General features: G+C 47.7%; 2 protein-coding genes across 2 annotated transcripts in view; both read right to left on the bottom strand.

Moving 5' to 3' along the window:
* Window positions 1–25,688, bottom strand: part of ABCA7 (ATP binding cassette subfamily A member 7) — a 77,308-nt gene extending 51,620 nt beyond the window's left edge. Inside the window, exons 1-14 of the mRNA XM_083594277.1 lie at window positions 25,562–25,688; window positions 17,641–17,783; window positions 17,340–17,433; window positions 15,832–15,973; window positions 13,402–13,529; window positions 11,055–11,176; window positions 9,612–9,800; window positions 8,615–8,704; window positions 7,374–7,608; window positions 5,458–5,597; window positions 3,674–3,790; window positions 2,100–2,279; window positions 1,381–1,595; window positions 331–516 (exon numbers count right to left, since the gene is read on the bottom strand). Of these exons, the coding sequence (XP_083450403.1) occupies window positions 331–516; window positions 1,381–1,595; window positions 2,100–2,279; window positions 3,674–3,790; window positions 5,458–5,597; window positions 7,374–7,608; window positions 8,615–8,704; window positions 9,612–9,800; window positions 11,055–11,176; window positions 13,402–13,529; window positions 15,832–15,973; window positions 17,340–17,433; window positions 17,641–17,709 (1,907 nt within the window). The 5' untranslated portion in view covers window positions 17,710–17,783; window positions 25,562–25,688. The remainder of the gene's footprint in view (window positions 1–330; window positions 517–1,380; window positions 1,596–2,099; window positions 2,280–3,673; window positions 3,791–5,457; window positions 5,598–7,373; window positions 7,609–8,614; window positions 8,705–9,611; window positions 9,801–11,054; window positions 11,177–13,401; window positions 13,530–15,831; window positions 15,974–17,339; window positions 17,434–17,640; window positions 17,784–25,561) is intronic.
* The window catches only part of RNF126 (ring finger protein 126), a 767,042-nt gene that overhangs the window by 616,324 nt on the left and 124,549 nt on the right, over window positions 1–26,169 (bottom strand). The gene's annotated exons all lie outside the window — the stretch shown is intronic.

The raw sequence follows: 26,169 nt of genomic DNA, 5'->3' as shown, positions 1-26,169 counted from the left end.
GGAAAAGACCCTGATGTTGGGAAAGATGGAGGGCACAAGGAGAAGGGGATGATGGAGGACGAGATGGTGGGACAGTGTTCTCGAAGCTACCAGCATGAGTTTGACCAAACTGCGGGAGGCAGTGGAAGACAGGAGTGCCTGGCGTGCTCTGGTCCAGGGGGTCACGAAGAGGCGGACACGACTAAACGACTAAACAACAACAACAAAGGGGTCTTGCTTGGAACACTTCCAGGGATGAGGGTATACGTTTACCATCTTTTGTGTGGAAAAAGCGTGTTTTGCAATTTTGGTGCTTCGGAACACTTCTTCTTTTGCACATTTCTGACTTACATGTCGTCGACGTAGCAGGGATAAGGCATCTGTTGAATGTAGATCCCCACGCGGCCCTGCGGAGACAGCTCCTCGCCTTGGACCCGAACCACGGCCTGCTCCACGAGGTCTTGCACGTAGGCAAAGCCGCCCCAGACGTATCGCAGGTCGTCAAAGGGGTCAGCCGCCGGCCCCGGGTCCCAAAACCTGGTCAACGTTCGCAGGAAGAGGGAAAGGGGTTGAGAGTCCTTTTGAGCAATCCTGAGTGCACAATCTGTTTTTGTTTGTTTTGTGGTCAGGAGAACCTTTTATTCCATTTCTTAGCTGCTCTTCAAAAGATTCTCTCCCCCCCAAAAAACCACACACAATCGTTTCTATTAAATCTCCAAAAATATTCCAGAACATTATCCAATTAAACAAACCCCAAACCCTAAACTTTCTTATTGACTAGGGCTTAGTCCGTCGGAAATAGCATCCGGGCGGAATTTCCCGAAATTGGTAAAAATGTCTCAGAAAACATTTGGCAACCCGTGTTGGAAGTGTTGATTGCTTGTGTGAATTTCCTTAATAGCTCAACAATTTCGGGGGGGGGGGATGATTTTGCATAAAAGAAAAAAAAATAGCTCAACTTTGGCCAAAAAAAGGGAAAGAAAGCTCAACAGCTTTGCCAAGAAAAGCTCAAGAACTTTTGTGTCCGGATTTTCACTTTAAGAAATATGGCAGCCCTATTTTTGACTTAGCATTTCCCGATGTTTCTTTACTCCATTTTGTTAGCTGTTTCACTAGCTAAACCCCAGAATCGTGGCTTCCTTCATTAACCCACAGCTTATAATACCACACACTTCAAAAGCACGCCCGTCTGAGGTTTCCTTCTTTCCTCCTCCCCCCGCAATCCGCTTTCCTTTCGTGCCTTTTCAGGCTGCAACCCTAAGGGGCGGGATCCTTTGTTCCCTTCTAAACAAGAGGAAGGAAAGCGCACACGCGATATTTACGCCCAGAAGGGGGGGTTGGACTAGATGACCCGTGGGTCCCTTTCTACGAATCTTCCTCAAACCGGGCGGGACGGCTCACCTGTCCTTGATCTTGTTGGTGCGAGTGACGTCGTCAATGTCCATTCGGATTTTGAAGCGGATGTGGGAAGGGAGGACCTCACCGAAATCGCTCTGGTTGTCCGGCGGCAGGAACACCACCCCGGCCCAAAACTGGCGGTCCTCCAGTAGCCTCATGGCCCGCAGAACCAGCTGGTCCTCCGAGTCCACCGCCTCGATTTTGTTCAGGGAAATGCACTAGGAGAGAAACGTTCCCATCGTCATGGGGTGGATATCAGAGGCGAGGGCACTTGCTCCTTAGGGAGAAGGTTACAGGTTCGATTCCTGACACCTTCAGGTTTGTATTTACCGTATTTTTTGCTCTATAAGACTCACTTTTTCCCTCCTAAAAAGTAAGGGGAAATGTGTGTGCGTCTTAGGGAGCGAATGCAGGCTGCGCAGCTATCCCAGAAGCCAGAACAGCAAGAGGGATTGCAGCTTTCGCTGCGCAGCGATCCCTCTTGCTGTTCTGGCTTCTGAGATTCAGAATATTTTTTTTCTTGTTTTCCTCCTCCAAAAACTAGGTGCGTCTTGTGGTCTGGTGCGTCTTATAGGGAGAAAAATACGGTACTTAATCCTGGGCCCGATCCCTCTGGGTAAGAACCCCCTGCCCAAAACCCTGAGGGGAGCTCCCAGTCGGGGCGGGCAGTGCTGAGCTCGGTGGGCAGGTGGCCTCTCCCGCTCCTGTGAGGGGCAACGCACCTCGATAAACTGGGACAAGGTTCCGATCGCCGTGTCCACTTCGCCATAGGCCTGGCGCCATGTGTAGGCTCGGCCGGCCGTCTCCGGTGACAGGAACTCTCTCAAGGCTGACACGTTCCAAAACGTTCCTTCCATCTGCTGTTCCAGGAGCTGGACCACACCAGGGGTCTCCAGCAGGTTCTGCAAAGGATAATAATAATAATAATAATAATAATAATAATAATAATAATAATTTATTATTTATACCCTGCTCATCTGGCTGGGTTTCCCCGGCCACTCTGGGCGGCTTCCAACAGAGTATTAAAATACAATAATCTATTAAACGTTAAAAGCTTCCCTAAACAAAGGCATCCATCGTGAGGGAAAGGGACGCAGGTGGCGCTGTGGCCTAAACCACTGAGCCTCTTGGGCTTGCCGATCGGAAGGTCGGCGGTTCGAATCCCCGCGACGGGCTGAGCTCCCGTTGCTCCGTTCCAGCTCCTGCCAACCTAGCAGTTCGAAAGCACGCCGGCGCAAGTAGATAAATAGGTACCACTGCGGTGGGGAGGTAAACGGCGTTTCCGTGCGCTCTGGTTTCCGTCACGCGCCAGAAGCGGTTTAATCCTGCTGACCACACGACCCGGCAAGCTGTGGACAAACGCCGGCTCCCTCGGCCTGAAAGCGAGATGAGCGCCGCAACCCCCAGAGTCGCCTTTGACTGGACTTAACTGTCCAGGGGTCTTTTACCTTTTTACCGATCGTGGGGAGAGATGGCGAAGGGGATTTTCCGGGGGCAGGCTTGCGCCCGAGAAAATGCCTCTCCGGACACAGAATTGCAGAGCTGGAAGCAAAAGCTTGATCCGATCCATCAAAATCCCATCTAGAACAGATAAATCCTGTTTCTCGCCCCGACCCTTATATCCCAGCTGACCGGCAGGGAATATCGCCGGTCATAACCAGAGGTGGTGAGGCTCATTCAACGGCAATGAGGAAATGGAGCCTTTTTAGTGTCGTCAGCCCAGCCCTGTGGAACTGACTGCCACTGGAAATTCAGGATGCGCTTCCTGCGCCAAACAGAAATCATGCGGCGGCAGCGGGAGGCCTCATTAGCTAAAGTGGTACCTCAGGTTAAGAACAGACCTTCAGAACGAATTATCAATCAATCAATCTTTATGACGGTCCAGAGACCCAACAAATCGTTACAAAGCAATGCACAATTCAGACAGCCTACCTCCAGGTTAAACAAGCATTTTGTTCGGAATATAGGGATCATCGGTTCTTGCAACCACCGATAAAAACTTTGCCACAGCTAATGTTCTAGCGTTTGTCCGGTCTTCCAATAGGAGCCTGACATAGTGAGACTCTGATTTTCCCGGGAAAGGTACCAGCAAGGGTAGTATCAGTTCAGCCCTGGCTTGCTCGTATTTCGCACAGTGCAACAAAATATGTCTTATGGAATCGATGTCTTGAGCACACGAGCAAAGTCTGTCCTGGTAGGGAACTCCAAGGTACCACTGTAAATATTTCGATGGATAAATACCTCCTCCCGGCACAGACCCCTCCTCCATCCCCGCTTGAAAGTTCAAGAGACGAACCTGAACAGCTCTCACTTCCGGACTCGAGTTCATGAACGTGTAGAGTTGAGGTCCCAAATCGTCCCACGCACCCCTCACTTCTCGCAAGACGGCCAAGTTCTGGAAAGTCCGGTTCACCTGGAAAACAGGTTCCCTTGAATTAGAACGGCGAACACTCCCCCCATAATGTTATTTTCAAAACAGCCCTGCGAGGTAAGCTAGACTGAGAGACTGCTCTGCGAGTTTTATAATGCATGTTTTCCCCTGCATTCTGGAGATTTTTCTCTCTGATAGTCTGCCTACTGCAGCCTCCCTGGGTGCTCAAATTTCTCCCAAAAAGCCCTTGACTTCCATAGCTGGGTTCTCCTGTAAACTGGGGAGCGGCTTATTGGTACCTCTGATACATGTCATTTATTAACTTTTTAAAATGAAGTCTTTTTACTTTCATATGATTAGATTGTGGTGACTCCGATTGGACTTTGTTTTGGTTGAAAGTCAAAAATTGGGGGGCGTCTTGTACACGGATGGCGAACGCACGGGGGGGGGAACGACCTCCCCGTTAAAAGCTCAGCAACTTTTGGAGATCTAACCCCCCCCCCCAAAAAAAAAGCTCAGTAAGTGACGTTGTAGTGCTTTAAATGAACGAGTGGGAATGTAGCTTTGGGGTCACAGGGGTTGTGATGGCATGGGGGTATTTGCTCCCCTGGAAAGGGGAAAGTTTCCCCAAAATCCCGGTGCCAGCAGACGGGAAGTCTAGAGAGACGGATCTCTCCCCCAAAAGGCAACCTGATATCCTAATAATAATAAAAAATGTGTAATCTCACTGTATACAAATTGTAACAAGTGACACCAAAGTATTTCAAATAATAATAATAATAATAATAATAATAAATAATATATTATTTATACCCTGCCCATCTGGCTGGGTTTTCCCAGCCACTCTGCGCAACTTCCAAAAAAATACATTAAAACATCAGTCATTGAAAACTTCCCTAAACAGGGCTGCTTTCAGATGTCTTCTGAAAGTCAGATAGTTGTTTATTTCCTTGACATCTGACGGGAGGGCGTTCCACAGGGCGGGCACCACCACCGAGAAGGCCCTCTGCCTGGTTCCCTGCAACCTCGCTTCTCGCAGGGAGGGAATCGCCAGAAGACCCTCGGGAAAGGGACCCTGGCGTCTGGGGTGGACGATGGGGGTGGAGACGCTCCTTCAGGGATACTGGGACATTTAGGGCTTTCAAGGTCAGCACCAACACTTTGAATTGTGCTCGGAAATGTCCTGGGAGCCAATGTAGGTCCTTCAGGACCGGTGTTATATGGTCTTGGCGGCCGCTCCCAGTCCCCAGTCTAGCTGCCGCATTCTGGATTAGTTGTAGTTTCCGGGTCACCTTCAAAGGTAGCCCCACATAGAGCGCCTGGCAGTAGTCCAAGCAGGAGATAACCAGAGCATGCACCACTCTGGCGAGACAGTCTGCGGGCAGGGAGGGCCTCATCCTGCGTACCAGATGGAGCTGCCCTGGACACAGAACTAACCTGCGCCTCCATGGACAGCTGTGAGTCCAAAATGACCCCCAGGCTGCGCACCTGGTCCTTCGGGGGCGCAGTTGCCCCATTCAGGACCAGGGAGTCCCCCACACCTACCCGCCTCCTGTCCCCCCAAAACAGTCCTTCTGTCTTGTCAGGATTCAACCTCAATCTGTTAGCCCCCATCCATCCTCCAACCGCCTCCAGACACTCACACAGGACCTTCACCGCCTTCACTGGTTCTGATTTGAAAGAGAGATAAGAGCTGGGTATTATCCTACCTCGGCCATGACCTTCTGCGTGGCTGGCGTTGGAGGGGCGTACAAGATCTTCCCGACGAAAAGGGGTTTGATCCCCCTCCACAAGATGCGAGAGAACGGGTTGCTCTCCAACGTCCGGATCAAATCTTTGCAGTAGGGGCCTGCAGAAAAAACTAATCTGTAATCGCTTTTTTTAAAGAAGCGTTTTGAAAAATATATTGAATTTGCCATAAGCTTCTTTCCACTTTCAGGCGAGTAGCATTCTTGCTGCTGTAGTAGCATACATATACAGTGGTACCTCGGATTACATACGCTTCAGGTTACAGACTCCGCTAACCCAGAAATAGTACCTCGGCTTAAGAACTTTGCTTCAGGATGAGAACAGAAATTGTGCTCCGGCGGCGTGGCGGCAGCGGGGGGCCCCATTAGCTAAAGTGGTGCTTCAGGTTAAGAACAGTTTCAGGTTAAGAACAGACCTCCAGAACCAATTACAGTGGTGCACCGCAAGACGAATGCCTCGCAAGACGGAAAACTCGCTAGACGAAAGGGTTTTCCGTTTTTTGAGCTGCTTCGCAAGACGAATTTCCTATGGGCTTGCTTCGCAAGACGAAAATGTCTTGCGAGTTCCTGCGGGTTTTTTTCCCCTTCCCCCCCCTTTTTCTAAGCCGCTAAGCCGCTTATCCGCTTATCCGATAAGCCGCTAAAAGCCGCTAAAAGCCGCTGATAGCGCTAATCCGCTAATCCGTCAATGGGCTTGCTTCGCAAGACGAAAAAACCGCCAGACGAAGAGACTCGCAGAACGGATTCTTTTCGTCTTGCGAGGCACCACTGTAAGTGCTTAACCCAAGGTACCACTGTATCAATTTCTATACAATTTAGGTAGTTCTGTCCCTACATAATTCCCAAAAGAAAAACTTCTGGGTTTTTGTTTACAAAGGTTATTTTGAACATCCTTTCCAATTCATTATCTATCATCTCCCAGTGAGCTTTGACCTTACTACAAGACCACCACATAGGATAAAAGGAACCTTCATTCTCTTTGCATTCGCTTCAGCCGAGACTCCTTCATTGTGGGGGGTCAGACTAGATGACTTTGGGGTTCCCTTTCAACTTGGCAATTCTGCAAAAATCCGCCTCCCCACCACAATTCTTGCCATGCATTAAAAATCAAATAAAACACTGGAAAAGGTACTATGATACATATATGGTGGAACTGTTTAAACATCAAATAATTTTGGGAAACAATATATAACAAAATGAAAAAAAATGTTCAGATATTCATTTAGGAAAACACCAGAAGGTTTTCTATTGGGAATAGTACCAGGAAGTCTAAAGGAAGAAGACAAAACATTATATTTTTACGTAACAGTAGCCGCAAGGCTACTGATTGCGAAAAATTGGAAAAGCGGTATTATACTGACAAAAATAGAGTGGCTTGCCAAATTGTTGGAGTATTACAATATATCCAAAACAATGGGAGAAATTGGAAGGATCTCAAAAGAGAAGATAGACAGGGACTGGAAGGTGTTTAAAGGATACTTGCAAAACCATATTGAAAAATCAGAATTCCTATTAGAATAAACAAGTTCCGTTTTAAATACTGGAATACTAAATAAGATGGATAACAATGTGTAATAGAAAAAGAAGCATGAAATTAGGTTAAAGGTGTGTGAAAGAAAGCAATAGAAGTGGAAAGAAATTGCAATTGAGTAGATTGGAAGTCTAGCACAAAGGTGGGGTGAGGGGTGGTGATGGGAAAAGGAATTATCTGTGGGATTGAGTGTAAGTATGTTTGAACATTTTTAAGGATTGTATGAAATGTATGTTTGTATGCTTGTATATTCGCAATATGTGTGTATTAATGCTGAATTATTTTAACAAAAGAAACTTTTCCAAAAAAAAAAAATCAAATAAAAAGACAAGTGTGTGTCACTCACTCGTGCCGTTGTCCAAAGTGGTCTTTTGCTCCGATTCGTTGCGACCGAGGAAGGACTTGACGTCGTTGTCCTCATACCAGTTCAAGGAGGGCACCTTGAGGCCTCCCCCTTCGGGGTGGCCGCAGACCAGGCGGGAGAAGACTTCGAAGGTTTGTCGGGCGGAAGACGCCGGGTCCTGGCCAGAGAGAATCCGGAGAGCCTCGCGGAACTCCACAAAGCTGGTCGCGGCAGAGATCTGGGTGGCAGGGAGGTGAAGTTGGTAATAACGATGTGAATGTATAATGTATAATAGAAAAATAAATAAAAATCATATATATACAGTGGTACCTCGGGTTACAGATGCTTTGAAGGGGGAAGGAATGGGTTTCTGTGCAGTCAGTCTGAAACGGGACCCAAAATCCACATTTTTCTTCCTCCAAGGGAACATTTCTAAAATGCATTAACTTGAGCTTTGGAGTCAATGTATAAACAGAAAGACGGCTGTATAAACAAGTGCTCAAAGCCCTCTCCTTTATCAGTCCGTGACGGCAATGGATGGCCTTGCCAGTTCCGTGGAGCAGGGATCGCACGTCGGGGTCTTATCTTACATCCTGACCACAAAAGACGCACAGACCTTGTCAGGTCTGACAAGAGACCCGGAATGGTGCCAGGAGTGTTCTCAGAGTTGGTGACCCCCAAGATAAGAGTATAGGAACAGGAACAACTTTTTATGGTCAAGAGTACCGGAACAGGAATATCTGTTTATGGTCATGGATGTCAACTTGCGTGTATGAGCTGACGTGGCTGGATTCCTGGGGAAGGGGGGAAAGGGTGCCTGGAGGATATATATACTGCATGAATTTTCTCATTTCTTTGGACTTGCTGTGAGCTGACCACGCAAGTGCCTTCTGCTACCCGGAGAGCAGAATAAACACTTTCTGTGAATCAACCTCGGTGTCATTTGACTCCTTCCTCCCTGTTCTGGGAGCAACGTTCACCCTACCATCGCTAAAGTCTAATAAGGCTACAGCTTCAGGTTACAGACTCCGCTAACCCAGAAATAGTGCTTCAGGTTAAGAACTTTGCTTCAGGATGAGAACAGAAATCATGCGGCAACAGCCGGAGGCGCCATTAGCTAAAGTGGTGCTTCAGGTTAAGAACAGTTTCAGGTTAAGAACGGACCTCTGGAACGAATTAAGTTCTTAACCAGAGGTACCACTGTATATATAAAGGGACAAGCTCATCTCCATGCCACAAATTACCTCCTCGGCTAAAGATGAGGTCCCTTGAAGAAGGGTACGGAGGAAATCCACCGTGTTTGCAACCTCGGCCGACGCAGCGCTCATGCGCTCCTGTTGGGAAGAAGACGGGTTTATTCCTTGTTTTGGGGCAAGCGTCCTTTGCTCGCAATCATCTCCCGTCGTTTCGGAGGTTTCCGAAAGGGCAGGCGTGGTAGATCCACATTTTAAAGTGAGCTTCGTCAAATCTCTCTCGCTCCCCTCCCTGCCCCGACACACAGATTCCTCCTAACGGTAACCAAAATCATTACAGTGCTACCTTGGTTCTCAAACGCCTTGGTTCCCAAATGCCGAAATCCCAGAATTATGTGTTCCGGTTTTCGAACGTTTTTCGGAAGCCGAATGTCCAACGCGGCTGTTGGCTATTATTTCTGGGGCGCCTGCGCCAATCAGAAGCCACGCTTTGGTTTCTGAACCTTTCAGGAGACAAACGGACTTCCGGAATGGATTAAGTTTGGCACTTTTGTTTTTGCCGTTTATTTTGCGTTTTTGTTTTTGAGGCTTTTTCATTTGTTTTTGTGACTGTGCGGAACCCGGTTCAGCTACCGATTGACTGGTTGTGTGACGGCGGAAATGGATAAAAGCCCCCCATCCAAACCATGAACTATCATCAGTGCAAGTAACAAAATAATAATAATAATTTTAATTTTTATCATCTCCAATACCGTCTTATTTATTTTATAGTACAGTACATGGATGATTGCTTTCATTTCATGGATCAGTGGTCTCGTTAGATAGTAAAATTCATGTTAAACTGCTGTTTTAGGGGTTGCTTTTAAAAGCCTGGAACGGATTAACCTGTTTTGCATTACGTTCTATGAGAAAGAACGCGTTAGTTTTGGAACGCTTTGGTTTCGGAACGGAATTTCCGGAACAGATTAAGTTTGAGAACCAAGGTACCACTGTATTATTATTTTTCATTTGTATACCACTATACAATTGTATACCACTCCACACCTACCACGAGAATTTTGGCCCAGTCCACTTGGGAGAGAAAGCGGCGTTCCAGGGCTCGGAGGGTGCCGTCCGGCAAAGCGCAAAGGTTTTCCCGAAGCCCCTCGGCCGCCTTCGCGTCTTCGGAAACCAAAAATTTGGAGAGCACAGAAGCGTTGCAAACGATCTGCTTCAAAGGCGTCCCAGCGAGGGAGAACTAGAAGAGGAGAGAGGGGAATCGGCACCGTGAGAACGGGCGACTTCTGCCACTTTCGCCGCCAAAAGCTGCCACCGACGTTCCCGCCTCCTCCTTCCTCTGGCTGTTTTGTCAGCCTCAAGTTTCTAGTCCTCCAGAAGGAGGCTGCTCTTCTTTTCTTAAAATAATAATAATAATAATAATAATAATATTGGTGTTTGTTTAAGCTTCAAAGTATACACACAAATTGCATAAAAACACACACAAGAAAACACATTACAATACTAAAAGGAAACAAAAAATATAAGCACATGTTACTTGTAAAACGCAATTTAACTTTCATTGTTATGCGACTTCCTATTATTACTTTATTTATTGAATTTATATATCGGCCAATACCCGGAGGTCTAACATTTCCAAATTCTGCATCCTACTGTTTTGCAGGCCTCAAGTTTCCAGTCCTCCTGAAGAAGGCTGCTCTTCTTTTTAAAAAATAATAATAGCATTGGTGTTTGTTTAAGCTTCAAGGTATACACACAAATCGCGTCTTAGGTAAATAAACGACTTCCAAGCCCAACGTTGCTGAAATCTGCATCCCCATGTTTTGTCGGCCTCAAGTTTCTAGTCCTCCTAAAGGAGGTGGCTATTCTCTTTAAAAAAAAAAGAAATGGCAATATTGGTGCTTGTTTAAGCTTCAAGGCATGGGTATAAATTGCGCCTTACGTAAATAAACGACTTTCTTTTTTTAAAAAAATGAATTTACATACCGCTCTATACCCAGAGGTCTCAGCGCAGTTCACAGAATAAAATCAAAATATAAAACCACAGAATACATAATTAAATAAAAATAAAAACAACCACCCAATAACCGCCGCAACGGTTCCAAAATCCGCATCCCAATGTTTTGTCGGCCTCAAGTTTCTAGTCCCCCAGAAGGAGGCTGCTCTTCTTTTCTTAAAATAATAATAATAATGTTATTTGTTTCAGCTTCAAGGCATGCACACAACTCATGCCTTCGCGTAAATACATGACTTTCAGGCCTATCGTTTCCAAAATCCGCACCCCAGTAATTTTAAAAACAGAAACACAAATTATTTGTTATAAGCCATACCAGTTCCTCGATTTCATTGGCCCATTTCCGAGACCTTTCCACAGCCATTCCCCTATAGCTGGAATCTGAGACTCTCCCCACTTTCAAGCCCAGGTTAAATGCATCAAGGCGCTAGTCCTCAAAAAGGAGGCGGGCTCATTTTTCTCTCTTTTTCTTTTACTTACCACCCGTGGGTCAAGTCTGGACCCGAGCAGTTCCTCCACGGCGGCGGGTGGCAGTGAGGCGTCGGTCCGGAGGAAATGGGAAAAGGTCTCGTTTTCTTTCAGGTAGGCCCTCACCTGCAAATCTGGTAAATGGGGAGCGAGTTCGGATTAATTCCAGAGAAACGGGGTGCCTGAACGCTGACAAAACCGAAATAGGAAGCAGCTGAAACCATGAAGACACATGTAAAGAGCTCTGTGGGGAAATCTTGAACCCGGACCCGGTCGTGCTATTGAAGAACTTGCGTCTTTCCTCTGCCCTCCTGGTCCCTCTCACCTTGCGTGCCGTGAAGGCAGGGGCAAGTCTTGCTTTAACCCAGGGATGTCCAGCTCTCAATAGACGGTGATCTACTCACAGCATTTAAAAACTGGCAGTGATCTACCCAAAGTTGTGGCGCTTTTTAAAGGAAGCCAAAGTTGTTGTTTTGTTGTTGTTTTATTTTGCTTTTTTGTAAGGAGATTGCTGAGAGGCCAGAGGTCTACCAGGATCTACCAGAAACGCTCCGCGATCTACCAGTAGATCACAATCTACCTGTTGGACACGCCTGCTTTAAACTTTAAACAGGAGCTTTTTTAGTTTGCTTGAAATCGCTCCTTAAGAATTGGTGCCTGAGCTTGCGTTTTTCCTCTGCCCTCCTAGTCCCTTTCACCTCGCGTGTCGTGCAGGCAGGGACAAATCTTGCTTTTAAAACGTTAAACGGGAGCCTTTTTTCGTTTGCTGGAAAGCTCACCAAATCACTCCTTAAGAATCGGTGGCCAAGCTTGCCTTTTTCCTCTGCCCTGTCATAGCTGTCAGCTTACAGATTTGAAAATAAGGGACCAGCAGCCAAAATAAGGGATTTTCAGAGCACAGCTATGTTCAACTTCTGAGCCCCTCCGAGCCAAAGGCAGAAAGCCCAGCCAGCAGCCAAACGAAGCCTCAAGCGGTGGTTCCCACAGCGCAGCAACCCAGCAAAGGGGACGCAGCAAGGAAAACCACCGTCACCTCTCCGCTGGGAAGCGCTGAGCAAAGGCGAGTCCCCAGGCAAGGCGGCTGATTTGATGGGCACAAGGCATGCAAGCTCCACCCCCCAGTCGTTCTCAGACTCCTTATTGGGTGAGCAACACAGCCAAGCAACGCAGTTGGAGCCTCCCTCCTCCCTGGCCGGCAGGGAGGGAGGGAGAGGAGCTGCTTCCTTTGAAACCCTGGAAATTTAAGGGACATCATCAATAAGGGACAGCAGCGGGACACGGCGCTAGGATAAGGGACTTTCCCGCCAAATAAGGGACGGTTGACAGCTATGTGCCTTGCCCATCCCTCTCACCTCGTATGCCATCGTCATTTCCCCATATTGCAACCTGGTTGGGGGACGACGACTGCCTTGCTTTTAAAAATCATCGGTGGATGATCCATCTATCTATCTGTGCTGGGGCCGGGGGTAACCCGTGAAACGCGGTCCAGGTCCGGTCCAGAATCCGGAGTCAGTCCGATAGGGCCAAGGCAGGACCCCAGGCAAGAACAGGTACAGGATCTCAGGTAGGATCTAGCATACAGCAATGTTGCTCCCGCAAACTGGGGTGGGGTCCGACAGCCTTTTATCTCTGTCGGGGTAACGGCCGGTCCTGATCCCCTGGCGACTCACCTCCCTGTCTCGCCCGAAGGCGAGCACTCATCCTGCGAGTACTGAGGTCTCTCCTTCTCTCAGACCTGAGTCTCTGCAGCTCGGGAGACGTCAGTGGGTGACTAGACCCAGGGGCCACCTCAGCCTCCCCTGACCCAACCGGTAGTGGAGCAGCTGTAGGCGATGGCCCAGCTGGAGGCAACAAGGTAATCCCCACATCTGGAGCCAGGGCAGGATCAGGCCCCTGACTCGGCCCAGTGGGGCTTGTTGCAGGGGAACCTGTGCAGACTGGAGCTCTTCAGAATCAGGCCCCAGACTAGGTTCAGATGATGCCCGAGGCAAAGGATCCGATGCAGACTGAGACTCCTCCGGTTCCGAGTCCGAGTCCCAGGCCATCACACTATCTACCGTATTTTTTGCTCTATAAGACTCACTTTTTCCCTCCCAAAAAGTAAGGGGAAATGTGTGTGCGTCTTACGGAGCGAATGCAGGCTGCGCAGCTATCCCAGAAGCCAGAACAGCAAGAGGGGTTGCTGCTTTCGCTGCGCAGCGATCCCTCTTGCTGTTCTGGATTCTGGGATTCAGAATATTTTTCTTCTTGTTTTCCTCCTCCAAAAACTAGGTGCGTCTCGTGGTCTGGTGCGTCTTATAGAGCGAAAACTTCGCTATCTATCCATCCAAAATCATCGCAAGCTCTCACAAGCCCTTACCCGTTTGCGAGCTAACATTTCCGCTTATCTGGCGCAAGGCGGACAGAAGCCGGGAAAAACCGCTTTGCGCTTCTGGGTTGTTCATTCGATGGACGACTTTCTGGACATCGGCAAAGAGGCGAGAAATACTGTTTGGGGAGGCGAGGGAGAAGGAGGAAGAAGGCTTTATTTTTATTCCGGTGAAGGTTTCCTTCCTTTCGTTTGATATAATAATATAATAATAATTTATTCTTTATACCCCGCCCATCTGGCTGGGTTTCCCCAGCCACTCTGGACGGCTTCCAACAAAACACTAAAACACAATAAGCTGTTAAACATTAAAAGCTTCCCTAAACAGGGCTGCCTTCAGATGTCTTCTAAAAGTCAGATAGTTGTTTATTTCCTTGACATCTGATGGGAGGGCGCCACCACCGAGAAGGCCCTCTGCCTGGATCCCCGTAACTTGGCTTCTCACAGGGAGGGAACCGCCAGAAGGTGTTATGTGGTCTCGGCAGCCAGTCCCCAGTCTAGCTGCCGCATTCTGGATTAGTTGCAGTTTCCGGGTCACCTTCAAAGGCAGCTCCACGGAGAGCGCATGGCAGTAGTCCAAGCGGGAGATAACCAGAGCATGCACCACTCTGGAGAGACAGTCTGTGGGCAGGGAGGGTCTCATCCTGCATACCAGACAGAGCTGGGAGACAGCTCCCTGCACTCAGAATTGACCTGCGCCTCCATGGACAGCTATGAGTCCAAAATGACTCCCAGGCTGCCCGCCCATCTGGCTGGTTTTTCCCAGCCACACTGGGAGGCTCCCAACAGAATATTAAAACACAATGAAACATCAAATATTAAACACTTCCCTAAACAGCCTTCAGGTGCCTTCTAAAAGTCAGGTAGTTGTTTATTTCCTTGACATCTGACGGGAGGGCGCTCCACAGGGAGGGTGCCACTACCAAGAAGGCCCTCTGCCTGGTTCCCTGTAACTTGGCTTCTCGCAGGGAGGAAACAGCCGCAAGACCCTCGGTGCTGGACCTCCGTGTCCGGGCTGGACGATGGGGGTGGAGACGCTCCTTCAGGGATACAGGGCCGTTCAGGGCTTTCAAGGTCAGCACCAACACTTTGAAATGTGCTCGGAAACGTCCTGGGAGCCAATGCAGATCTCTCAGGACCGGTGTTATGTGGTCTCGGCGGCCGCTCCCAGTCCCCAGTCTAGCTGCTGCATTCTGGATTAGTTGCAGTTTCCGGGTCACCTTCAAAGGTAGCCCCACGTAGAGCGCATGGCAGTAGTCCAAGCGGGAGATAACTAGAGCATGCACCACTCTGGCCAGACAGTCTGTGGGCAGGGAGGGTCTCATTCTGCGGACCAGATGGAGCTGCCCTGGACACAGAATTGACCTGCACCTCCATGGACAGCTGTGAGTCCAAAATGACCCCCAGGCTGTGCGCCTGGTCCTTCAGGGGCACAGTTACCCCATTCAGGACCAGGAAGTCCTCCACACCTGCCCGCCTCCTGTCCCCCCAAAACAGTCCTTCTGTCTTGTCAGGATTCAACCTCAATCTGTTACATGATAATGCATGTAAAACTGAGATCAAAAACACATGCTGAAAATTGCAGGGGGTTAGACTAGAGAACCTTTGGAGGTCCCTTTTTCCAACCTTACGACTCTTACAGGCACCATAAACCAAGGTGGATTTGATTGAAATCACTAGTACATAAGACTTGATTTAAATCTTTTTTTTTCCTTTTTACAGAAAGACTCATTCTCGCTGGTATCACCTTAATATTTACAACCAGATGAAGGATTCCTTTTCGGAATAATAAATTTCCAAAGTTGTTTTTACAGTTATGTCCAAAATCACTGATTTGATTACCCTATTCGAAATGCACAGACAGGTAATTGTGGAATTATCGTGAGGCTTAATAAGTTGGCTGTTTATATCGGGACAACTTTTCCGCCGCGCTTTGTCGGAAGGAGAAAAACAATCGTTTCCTTTGTAACAATTTAAACAACTGATTTAACTAAAACAATAGCATTGCAGTATATGTATCCATGATTGTTAAATGATGTGGTTAAACAATGGAAAAAACAACTTAGACTGAGTTTTGGAACACATTAAAAACCTTAAAACAAACCTTTATTTCCTTATGAATTGCTTTGGGACTATAAATGTAACTTAAATAGAAAACCTTTCGGAAGATTTTTTCTCCTAAAGCATTTTATTTTAAAAATCCGATTGAAACGGGGGAAAAAAATCCTAATTAAATGAAAAAAAAAATCCTATTTAAATATTTAAAAATCTGATTTAAATATTTAAAAATCCGATTTAAATATTTAAAAATCCGATTTAAATATTTAAAAATCCGATTTAAATATTTAAAAATCCGATTTCCCCCCCCATTTTTCGTTTAAAAAGTAATCGATTTTTAAATCCACTCCGTCACAAACTCACATGGATCGGTTGAAGTTATCCACCAAGCCGGGGGTCTCGCCGGCCGTCAGGTTCCGGAAACAGGGGTTGTTGATGTTGCAGACGATGCCCTGAAGCCAAGGCAAAGTCCCAGCGGACGGCAGAGCCTTGTTGGGAAAATGACCTGTGTGGAAAGACCCAAAAACTGAGCGGATAGATGATAGATAGATAGATATCTTTATTGTCACTGTCCCCTGCAGAACAATGAAATTGAAAAACTACATAGAACTACTACAAAACTACATAAAACGGTGAGTGGGGCAGGAGGAGCGGATCTGCCGTCGGGGAAGAGTTGCTGGACTCCCGGCTCCTGTCAGATGGTAAAGGTAAAGGGACCCCTGACCATTAGGTCCAGTCGTGGCCGACTCTGGGGTTGCGGCGCTCATCTCGCTTTACTGGCCGAGGGAGCTTCCGGGTCATGTGGCCAGCAGGACTAAGCCGCTTCTGGCGAACCAGAGCAGCGCACGGAAACACCGTTTACCTTCCCGCCGGAGCGGTACCTATTTATCTACTTGCACTTGGACGTGCTTTCGAACTGCTAGGTTGGCAGGAGCAGGGACTGAGCAACGGGAGCTCACCCCGTCATTGCGGGGATTCGAACCGCCGACCTTCTGATCGGCAAGCCCTAGGCTCTGTGGCTTAACCCACAGCGCCACCCGCGTCCCTACGATACAATATACAATATCTTTATAGTCAATGTCCCATGCAGAACAATGAAATTGAAAAACTACATAAAACATTCAAAACCCCCTCAAAACTCTGAAACCCCATTTTAAAATACAGTATACTATAGAGACCCTTTATGCTGCGTTTAGAACCAGAATTGCTTTTGCGCAGAAACTGTTTCTCAGGCGGCTAGTCCTAGTCTTTATAACCCTGTACCTTCTTTCAGAAGGCAGAAGCTGAAAGAGATAATTTCCGGGGTGCGCACTATCTTGCGCTATCTCTGCCGCTTTCTTATGGCACCTGGAAGCATAGATTTGATCCAAGGTGGGATGAGTACACCCAATTATTCTCTCCGCAATCTTTACAACCCTGGACAGCATTGTTTTTTCCCTGGCTGTGCAGCTCCCAAACCACACACACAGACCATAAGTTAATACACTCCCCACAGTACAATGGTAAAATGCCATCAGCAGGTCCTTTGAGAGCCTATTTTTCCGGAGGATTCTCAGAAAATATAACCTCCGCTGTGCTCTCTTCATCGGGTCTTTGCTGTTTTCCCCCCAGGTTAGGTCATCTCTCAACTCCATTCCCAGAAATCGAAACACCGAGACCTGTTCCACGCACTTCCCCTCAATAATAAGTGGCTGAATATTCAATTTATCTTATTGTCTTATCACAGAACCACGACTCTCGCCATCCCCGGCTCGTTCGGAATGCAAAAAGGCTCCCTTCTACTTTGACCAAGGTTATCCATAAGGAAAGACCTCTGGCTGCAAAGGGCTAGAAGTGTTTCGTCCAGCCGGGGGCGTTCCTTTCACACTTACATTCATGTTGCTCGAACGGCGGGTGGGATTGTCTCACCGATATGAGGATGAAAAACAAGAACAGGGGCCAGAGGACCTCGATGACCAGTTGCAACTGGGGAGACAAAAAGGGCAGGAATCAGGATTTTATTTTTGCAAAAAAACAAAAATAAAAAATCGCATCCACATTTTTCCTCATCCCCCCGCAGTCCTTTTTCCTTTCGTGCCACGGCCTTTTCAACAGCAAAATATGAAAACAGAACTCAAAGCGCCCGAAAACGCAGGCAACCCAAATTCCTCTAGCCGCGGCGCTACGACTCACCGTCTGCCTGCGCCGGTAAGTGAAATTCTTCCAGAGTAACAGCGCCAGTTGGATGCCGAACCCCATCATGCGCCGGGAGGCCTGTGGTCCCCAAACATGCTCTATCGCAGGCGGTGCATTGGGGTGATCTTAACGCAGGAGACCTGGAGAAAGAAATCAGCGTGCCCTTAACGAACAACAACAACAATAATTATTACAATTTATAGCCGACCTTTGCGGTCCTTTCTGATTCCGCGATGCGATTCCCCCAGCCAGGGCCGGATTTAGGTTTTATGCGGCCCTCAGCTACTGAAGGTAATGCGGCCCTTTCTGTGTCCAGCTGTCCTTGCCAACAACAAATTGTCATTGTTGTTTTGTGTTGAATTTACGTTATATGGTCATTGATGGACCTAATAGGCATCTAAAGCCATTGGCACATCGCAAAAGATGTTTTTATCAAAGTCTTTGTTGACCTGAAATACAATCAAGAAGTATATCAACAGTGAAATACAATTAAGAAGAAGTATATTAATAGTGAAATACAATTAAGAAGTATATTAATAGTGAAATAATTATTAAGCTCTAACTTAAAATGATTTTTTTACCCATAACAAACTGAATAACGCAAAGGCATTTGGCAATGACGAACGTTCCTTTAGAAACACAATTTGCAAAGACTCATCATCTGGTCTCTAGAAACTTGCCATGACATGAAATAATAAGAGGTGTAAGTATATGATGCAAACTACTAATAATTATAAAGAGCAGAATGTAGGCACCCTATATATTATTGTTGTTGTTTAGTCATGTCCGCCTCTTCGTGACCCCCTGGACCAGAGCACGCCAGGCCCTCCTGTCTTCCACTGCCTCCCGCAGTTTGGTCAGACTCATGCTGGTAGCTTCGAGAACACTGTCCCACCATCTCGTCCTCCGTCGTCCCCTTCTCCTTGTGCCCTCCATCTTTCCCAACATCAGGGTCTTTTCCAGGGAGTCTTCTCTTCTCATAAGGTGGCCAAAGTCTTGGAGCCTCAGCTTCAGGATCTGTCCTTCCAGGGAGCACTCAGGGCTGATTTCCTTCAGAATGGAGAGGTTTGATCTTCTTGCAGTCCATGGGACTCTCAAGAGTCTCCTCCAGCACCATAATTCAAAAACATCAATTCTTCAGCGATCAGCCTTCTTCATGGTCCAGCTCTCACTTCTATACATCACTGCTGGGAAAACCAGAGCTTTAACTATATGGACCTTTGTTGGCAAGGTGATGTCTCTGCTTTTTAAGATGCTGTCTAGGTTTGCCATCGCCTTTCTCCCAAGAAGCAGGCGTCTTTTAATTTCGTGGCTGCTGTCACCATCTCCAGTGATCATGGAGCCCAAGAAAGTGAAATCTCTCACTGCCTCCATTTCTTCCCCTTCTGTTTGCCAGGAGGTGATGGGACCAGTGGCCATGATCTTCGTTTGTGATATATAGAAAGGAGCAAAGCAGTGGTATTTTAGGGAGCAGGCTAGCAGGCCTTCTGATCCGAGTGTTACCCTGAGGTCTGGGGTTTTTTTGCTATTTTTTCTTTGCGTTTCTGTTTTCACGGCTCTTTTTCGTTTTGTTCTCGTGACTGTGCAGAACCCAGTCCAGCTACCGACGGATTGATTGTGCGACCACAGCACATAGATTATTGCTTTCATTTTACAGACCAATGGTCTTGTTAGATAGCAAAATCCACGTTACGTTGCTGTTTTAGTGGTTGTTTTTAAAAGCCCGGAACGGATGAATCCGTTTTGCGCGACTTTCTATGGGGAAAGCAGTGTGCCTTGGTTTTGGAACGCTTTGGTTTTGGAATGGAATTCCCGGAAGGGATTAAGTTTGAGAACCAAGGTGCCACTGTAGATAAATTTATTTGAGAAAGCGGGGAGGGAAAAACGAAGGGTCTGCTCTCGACGAACAGCAAAACCTTGCAAAGAGATGTTCCATCACGGTGAAAAACACCTGTGCGCCCACAACGCCGGAGGCGGTTATGGCATCATGGCAATTGTGCGCCAATTATGCGTCTCTCTCGAGGGTGGGGAAAAGCTGAGCACAGGGGCCTTGTCAACAAGCACCCTTGGGAGCCACAAATCATTTCGTCCGTCCGTCCCCCCCAGCTCCGCAGAGAGAAATTTATCTGGGCCCCTTAAGCAGCAAGCAAACTTGCCAGGTGATTATCCTCCCGGGCAAAATATCAATTAAACCACTGTCGCCAGGGAAACAGATCTGCCGGGCAAAGTTAAGAGGATTTAGCCCTTACCATCTCCAGCCAACTTTGCACACAAACCTCGGCTGCAAACACCAGACATCTCACTTGACCAGGCTCCTATCTAAGTTTCTAGTCCCTAGGAACGGACGGGCTCAGATTTTTGCCTTTCTTTCAGCAGCCAGATTATTCATTTCCTAGAATAAGCTGTGCAAAAAAGCCTATGCAAAAGCCTTTGACTGTGTTGACCACAGCAAACTACGGCAAGTTCTTAAAGAAATGGGAGGGCCTGATCACCTCATCTGTCTCCTGAGAAATCTCTATGTGGGACAAGAAGCTACAGTTAGAACTGGATACGGAACAACTGACTGGTTCAAAATTGGGAAAGGAGTACGGCAAGGCTGTATATTGTCTCCCTGCTTATTTAACTTATATGCAGAATTCAACATGCGAAAGGCTGGGCTGGATGAATCCCAAGCCGGAATTAAGATTGCCGGAAGAAATATCAACAGCCTAAAATATGCAGATGGCACATCCTTGATGGCAGAAAGTGAGGAGGAATTAAAAGGACCTTTTAATGAGGGTGAAAGAGGAGAGCGCAAAATATGGTCCGAAGCTCAACATCAAAAAAACGAAGATCATGGCGACTGGTCCCATCACCTCCTGGCAAATAGAAGGGGAAGAAATGGAGGCAGTGAGAGATTTTACTTTCTTGGGCTCCATGATCAATGCAGATGGTGACAGCGGCCACGAAATTAAGAGACGTCTGCTCCTTGGAAGAAAAGCAATGACAAACCTAGACAGCGTCTTAAAAAGCAGAGACATCACCTTGCCAACAAAGGTCCGTATAGTTCAAGCTATGGTTTTCCCAGAGGTGATGTATGGAAGCGAGAGCTGGACCATCAAGAAGGCTGATGGCCGAAGAATGGATGCTTTTGAATTCTGGTGCTGGAGGAGACTCTTGAGAGCCCCATGGACTGCAAGAAGATCAAACCTCTCCATTCGGAAGGAAATCAGCCCTGAGTGCTCCCTGGAAGGACAGATCCTGAAGCTGAGGCTCCAAGACTTTGGCCACCTCAGGAGAAGACCAAGGCCCCACAAGGCAGGAATACATAGGGACCCAACCCGGGACGTCCTGCGTGCAAAGCAGTTGCTCTACCCACTGAGCGACGCTCTCTTTTTCCCATCACTCCAAAAAAACAACAACCTGCGCTTACCTTATTAAGTTGGCACTGAAATGTTTGGTGGTGCTTGCCGTTTCTGCAACTTTAAGCCCAAGGGGGGCTATTTCTGCCCCCCGAATCTGCCCCACGAACCTCACCACCCTACAAGCAGTCTGGCTGTGTGTGTGTCTCTGCCTGCCAGCTCCTTCGACCTTGCAGACTTCGACAGGGAGGGTGAGGCGAAGCAGAACGAGTCGATTCCAGGAACGCCTACCCACTGGGCTCCCAGTCCACCGGCCCCAGTGGGGACCGGTTCACCAGCTGCATCTCACAGAAGCACGACAGCCTCCCCCTTTTTAACTGGAAATTTGATTTAATTTTAAAAACCCTAGCAAGGAGCAAGGAGAGACCCTCTCGCCCACGGAGCGAGGAAGCAGTGCCTCTTCCGTGCCCCCGCAACCCTAATCGGGCGATCCCTCTTGCCCGCATGGATAAAGGGTTTTGGAAGGAGCTGGAGGCAAAGGTTGAATTCCTTCTCCCTGGGCTAATCTCCTTACAAAAGGCTGATCTCCTCCGGAGGGGGGGGAGATTTCGCAGAGGGAACTGCCCCACATCTCGGGGCCTGGAGGTTTCGCTCTCGAGAATTCAGAACCCGACGGGGCCGGATGTCCCCAATGGCCCCAACTCGTCAGGCGGCCAGTGGCCAGGCGTTTCATAGGCCCCATAACGAAGGGTAGACGTGCCCCTTATTTGGAAAACAACGGCAAACAAGTGAAACCCTAGCAGAATTAAGGTACAGTGGTACCTCAGGTTAAGTACTTAATTCGTTCCGGAGGTCCGTACTTAACCTGAAACTGTTCTTAACCTGAAGCACCACTTTAGCTAATGGGGCCTCCTGCTGCTCCCGCACCGCCAGAGCACAATTTCTGTTCTCATCCTGAAGCAAAGTTCTTAAACTGAAGCACTATTTCTGGGTTAGCGGAGTCTGTAACCTGAAGCGTATGTAACCTGAAGTGTATGTAACCTGAGGTACCACTGTATATAACACAAGCAGACAACTGAATCCGGCCCAATCGCCTTCTCAATCCGGCCCGCAGACGGTCCAGGAATCAGCGTGTTTTTACACGAGTAGAATGTGTGCTTTTCTTTAAAATGCATCTCTGGGTTATTTGTGGGGCATAGGAATTCGTTCATTTCCCCCCCCCAAAATATAGTCCGGCCCCCAACAAGCTCTGAGGGGCATTTGACCAGCCCCCTGCTGAAAAAGTTTGCTGACTCCTGGTATATAATGTAGTTATAAACTGGACTTTATAATACAGTGGTACCTTGGTTCTCAAACGCCTCGGTACTCAAACAACTTGGAACCCAAACACTGCAAACCCAGAAGTAAGTGTTCCGGTTTGTGAACTTTTTTCGGAAGCCGAACGTGCTCCATTTAGAGTGTTACCCTGAGGTCTGTCTGCTTCTGCTATTTATTTTGCGTTTTTGCGACTCTTTTTCAGTTTGTTTTTGTGGCTCTGCAGAACCCAGTTCAGCTACTGATGGATCGATTGCGTGACTGCGGTACATTGATTATTGCTTTTTGTTTTATGGATCGATGGTCTGGTTAGATAGTAAAATCCACGTTCGATTGCTGTTTTAGAGGTTGTTTTTAAAAGTCTGGAACGGATTAATCTGTTTTGCATTGCTTTCTATGGGAAAGCAGCGCACCTTGGTTTTGGAACGGACTTCTGGAACGGATTAAGTTTGAGACCCAAGGTACCACTGTAGTACGGTAATAACAATAACATTTATAACCGGGAACTTTTAAGGGAGCTTTTTTTGGGACTCTGCCCTTTACTATCCTATGTGCTATGGCGTTTTGCGACTTGGAGCTTTGAAGATGGTTTTTAAAAGACGGTTAATGCACACTTAATGCATGGCTTCAGAAACATTTGCCGGGAAGCCATCAATAATTCCACCATCAGCCTCAGACCAGGAATTCCAAGAAACCTTAACGATCTGGGCTGTTTTGAAAGCCGGGTATCTGAAATGCCACATCTATGTTAAAGAAGTGTCCAGAGGAACAGCTTCCCAATAGACTGTATTTTTTGCTCTATAAGACGCACCAGACCACAAGACACACCTAGTTTTGGGAGGAGGAAAACAAGAAAAAAATATTCTGAACCACAGAGCCTAGGGCTTGCTGATCAGAAGGTCCGCGGTTCGAATCCCCGCAATGACGGGGTGAGCTCCCGTTGCTCGGTCCCTGCTCCTGCCAACCTAGCAGTTCAAAAGCACCTCAAAGTGCAAGTAGATAAATAGGTCCCGCTCCGGCGGGAAGGTAAATGGCGTTTCCGTGCGCTGCTCTGGTTCGCCAGAAGCGGCTTAGTCCTGCTGGCCACATGACCCAGAAGCTGTACGCCGGCTCCCTCGGCCAGTAAAGCGAGATGAGCGCCGCAACCCCAGAGTCGGTCACGACTGGACCTAATCGTCAGGGGTCCCTTTACATTTAGATCAAGACCACCCCAAAAAACATCATACATACATCACAGAAGGGGTGTAGCTCAAGACCACCACCCCCAGATACATCATACCTACATCTAAGACCTCAAAACTCCTATCACAGTACAAAACACAAAAAGTCCTTTTCCAAGTTTATTAAACAAGCCAAGCCACTCACAAAGTTGCACGTTTCTTAGAAGGTTACAAACAGAACATAAAAACATTGTAAAATGTAACTAGATAAAATTATACTCACAGCAACAATAGTTCAAAACAGTTAGCAGTCAAGAGTCCTTTTACTGGTCAAAAGCACCAGGGCAAGATGTTCTGCAGTTTGCACCAGGATTCCCAAATCCTTTATCCTTGCAAACCCACTTGGAGAACAGGCTAGGGACCAATCATCTCTTTAGGTTAATTACCAATTTACCAATGGCTGCATGGTGAGAATATATCTCCTGATTGACAGGAGGTCAGCACAGCTGAACTTTGTTTAGGCTCAGAGACCTTGCAATCCAAAGGCTCGCCCTCCGTTCCCAGGCCTCGCTTCCACATCAGATAAAGGTAAAGGGACCCCTGACCATTAGGTCCAGTCGTGACCGACTCTGGGGTTGCGGCGCTCATCTCGCTTTATTGGCCGAGGGAGTGGGGCGCGGGTGGCGCTGTGGGTTAAACCACAGAGCCTAGGACTTGCTGATCCAAAGGTCGGTGGTTTGAATCCCCGCAATGACGGGGTGAGCTCCCGTTGCTTGGTCCCTGCTCCTGCCAACCTAGCAATTCGAAAGCACGTCAAAGTGCAAGTAGATAAATAGGTACCGCTCCGGCGGGAAGGTAAATGGCATTTCCGTGCGCTGCTCTGGTTCGCCAGAAGCGGCTTAGTCCTGCTGGCCACATGACCTGGAAGCTGTATGCCGGCTCCCTCGGCCAGTAAAGCGAGATGAGCGCCGCAACCCCAGAGTCGGCCACGACTGGACCTAATGGTCAGGGGTCCCTTTACCTTTACCTTTAAGTCTAAACCACAGAGCCTAGGACTTGCCGATCAGAAGGTCGGCGGTTTGAATCCCCGCAATGATGGGGTGAGCTCCCGTTGCTCGGTCCCAGCTCCTGCCAACCCAGCAGTTCGAAAGCACGTCAAAGTGCAAGTAGATCAATAGGTACCGCTCCGGCGGGAAGGAAAACGGCGTTTCCGTGCGCTGCTCTGGTTCGCCAGAAGCGGCTTAGTCCTGCTGGCCACATGACCCGGAAGCTGTACGCTTGCACATAGGTAAAGGTCAAGGGACCCCTGACCAGTCGTGGCCGACTCTGGGGTTGCGGCGCTCATCTCGCTTTATTGGCCGAGGGAGCCGGCGTACAGCTTCCGGGTCATGTGGCCAGCAGGACTAAGCTATCTGATGAGACCATTGATCCATAAAAGGAAAGCAGTAAACGATGTAGTGAAGTCACAAAATCAATCCATCACGAAAGCAAAAACAGAAAGTGCTGCAGAAACAAAAACGCAAAATACATAGCAAAAACAGACAGGGGGTGGGGAGGGAGTGAAAATACCGCAAATAATAATAATAATTATTATATTGATACCCCGCCCTCCCCAGCCACGGCCGGGCTCAGGGCGACTAACAAGCAATAATAAAAACAAGTTGAATGAATACAACTTAAAAGCAGGATTAAAATACAACAATTAAAATATCGAAACATTAAAATATTAAAATGCAGCCTCATCACAGGAGGAGAAAGGAAAAAGAAAAAAGAAAAAAGAAAGAGGGGGAGGGAATCAAATATACTGTAATTTATATTTTAAAAGAGTGACCTGAAAGTTGGGTCCCTTTGGGGTGTTTGGAGGGCGGGGGGAGTTAAAAGGTTTTATATCTTGCTCTTGATTTGATTCTACGCACCGCCCTGAGAACCCCAGGTATAAAAATTCAGTAAATAATAATAATAATTAATAATAATAATAATAAAAGGTCGGGAAAATATTTCTGAAGGCATCCGTTCCTCGGCCTCCCCTTCCCTAAACCCAGCTCCCTTCAAGGGGGTTTCAACTGACTGACTGACTGATTGATTGATTGATTGATTTCTTACCTGCCCGGCTCCTTTTTTTGCGGCGCGGCCCCTTTAAGGGGAGACCCCCTCGCCCCCTCTCCCCCTCATTGTTCGCAGGAGGATCAAAGGGAGTTGTGTAAGCAAAGCCACGCCCCCTCGCCGGCCGGCGTTCGGATTTGGAACGCCGGTGGGCGGAGGCCCCGCCCCGATTTGAAGCGGAGGGGGTTACTGGAGGGCGCGTGACGTCAGCCTCAGCATCCTTAAAGGTGACGCAGCAGTCTTATTTTGATGGTGATGATGATGATGGTGATTTTAGGATTTATACCCCGGCCATCTGGCTGGGTTTCCCCAGCCACTCTGGGCCGGCTTGCAGCACATAAAAAAAAAATCTGTAAAAAGGACACAGCTGTCATACATAGGTGATTGCAATTATTGATCTCAGTTTATTTTTATATATTTTTATATATTTTTTATAAAGCAATGACAAACCTAGACAGCATCTTAAAAAGCAGAGACATCACCTTGCCGACAAAGGTCCGTATAGTTCAAGCTCTGGTTTCCCCAGTAGTGATGTATGGAAGTGAGAGCTGGACCATCAAGAAGGCTGATCGCCGAAGAATGGATGCTTTTGAATTCTGGTGTTGGAG

This window comes from Podarcis filfolensis (assembly GCF_964270895.1).
Source record: "Podarcis filfolensis genome assembly, chromosome: 18".
NCBI classification, from domain to species: Eukaryota; Metazoa; Chordata; class Lepidosauria; order Squamata; family Lacertidae; genus Podarcis; species Podarcis filfolensis.
Note: the sequence above shows the minus strand (reverse complement) of the source record. Positions and strands in the feature narration are given on the sequence as shown.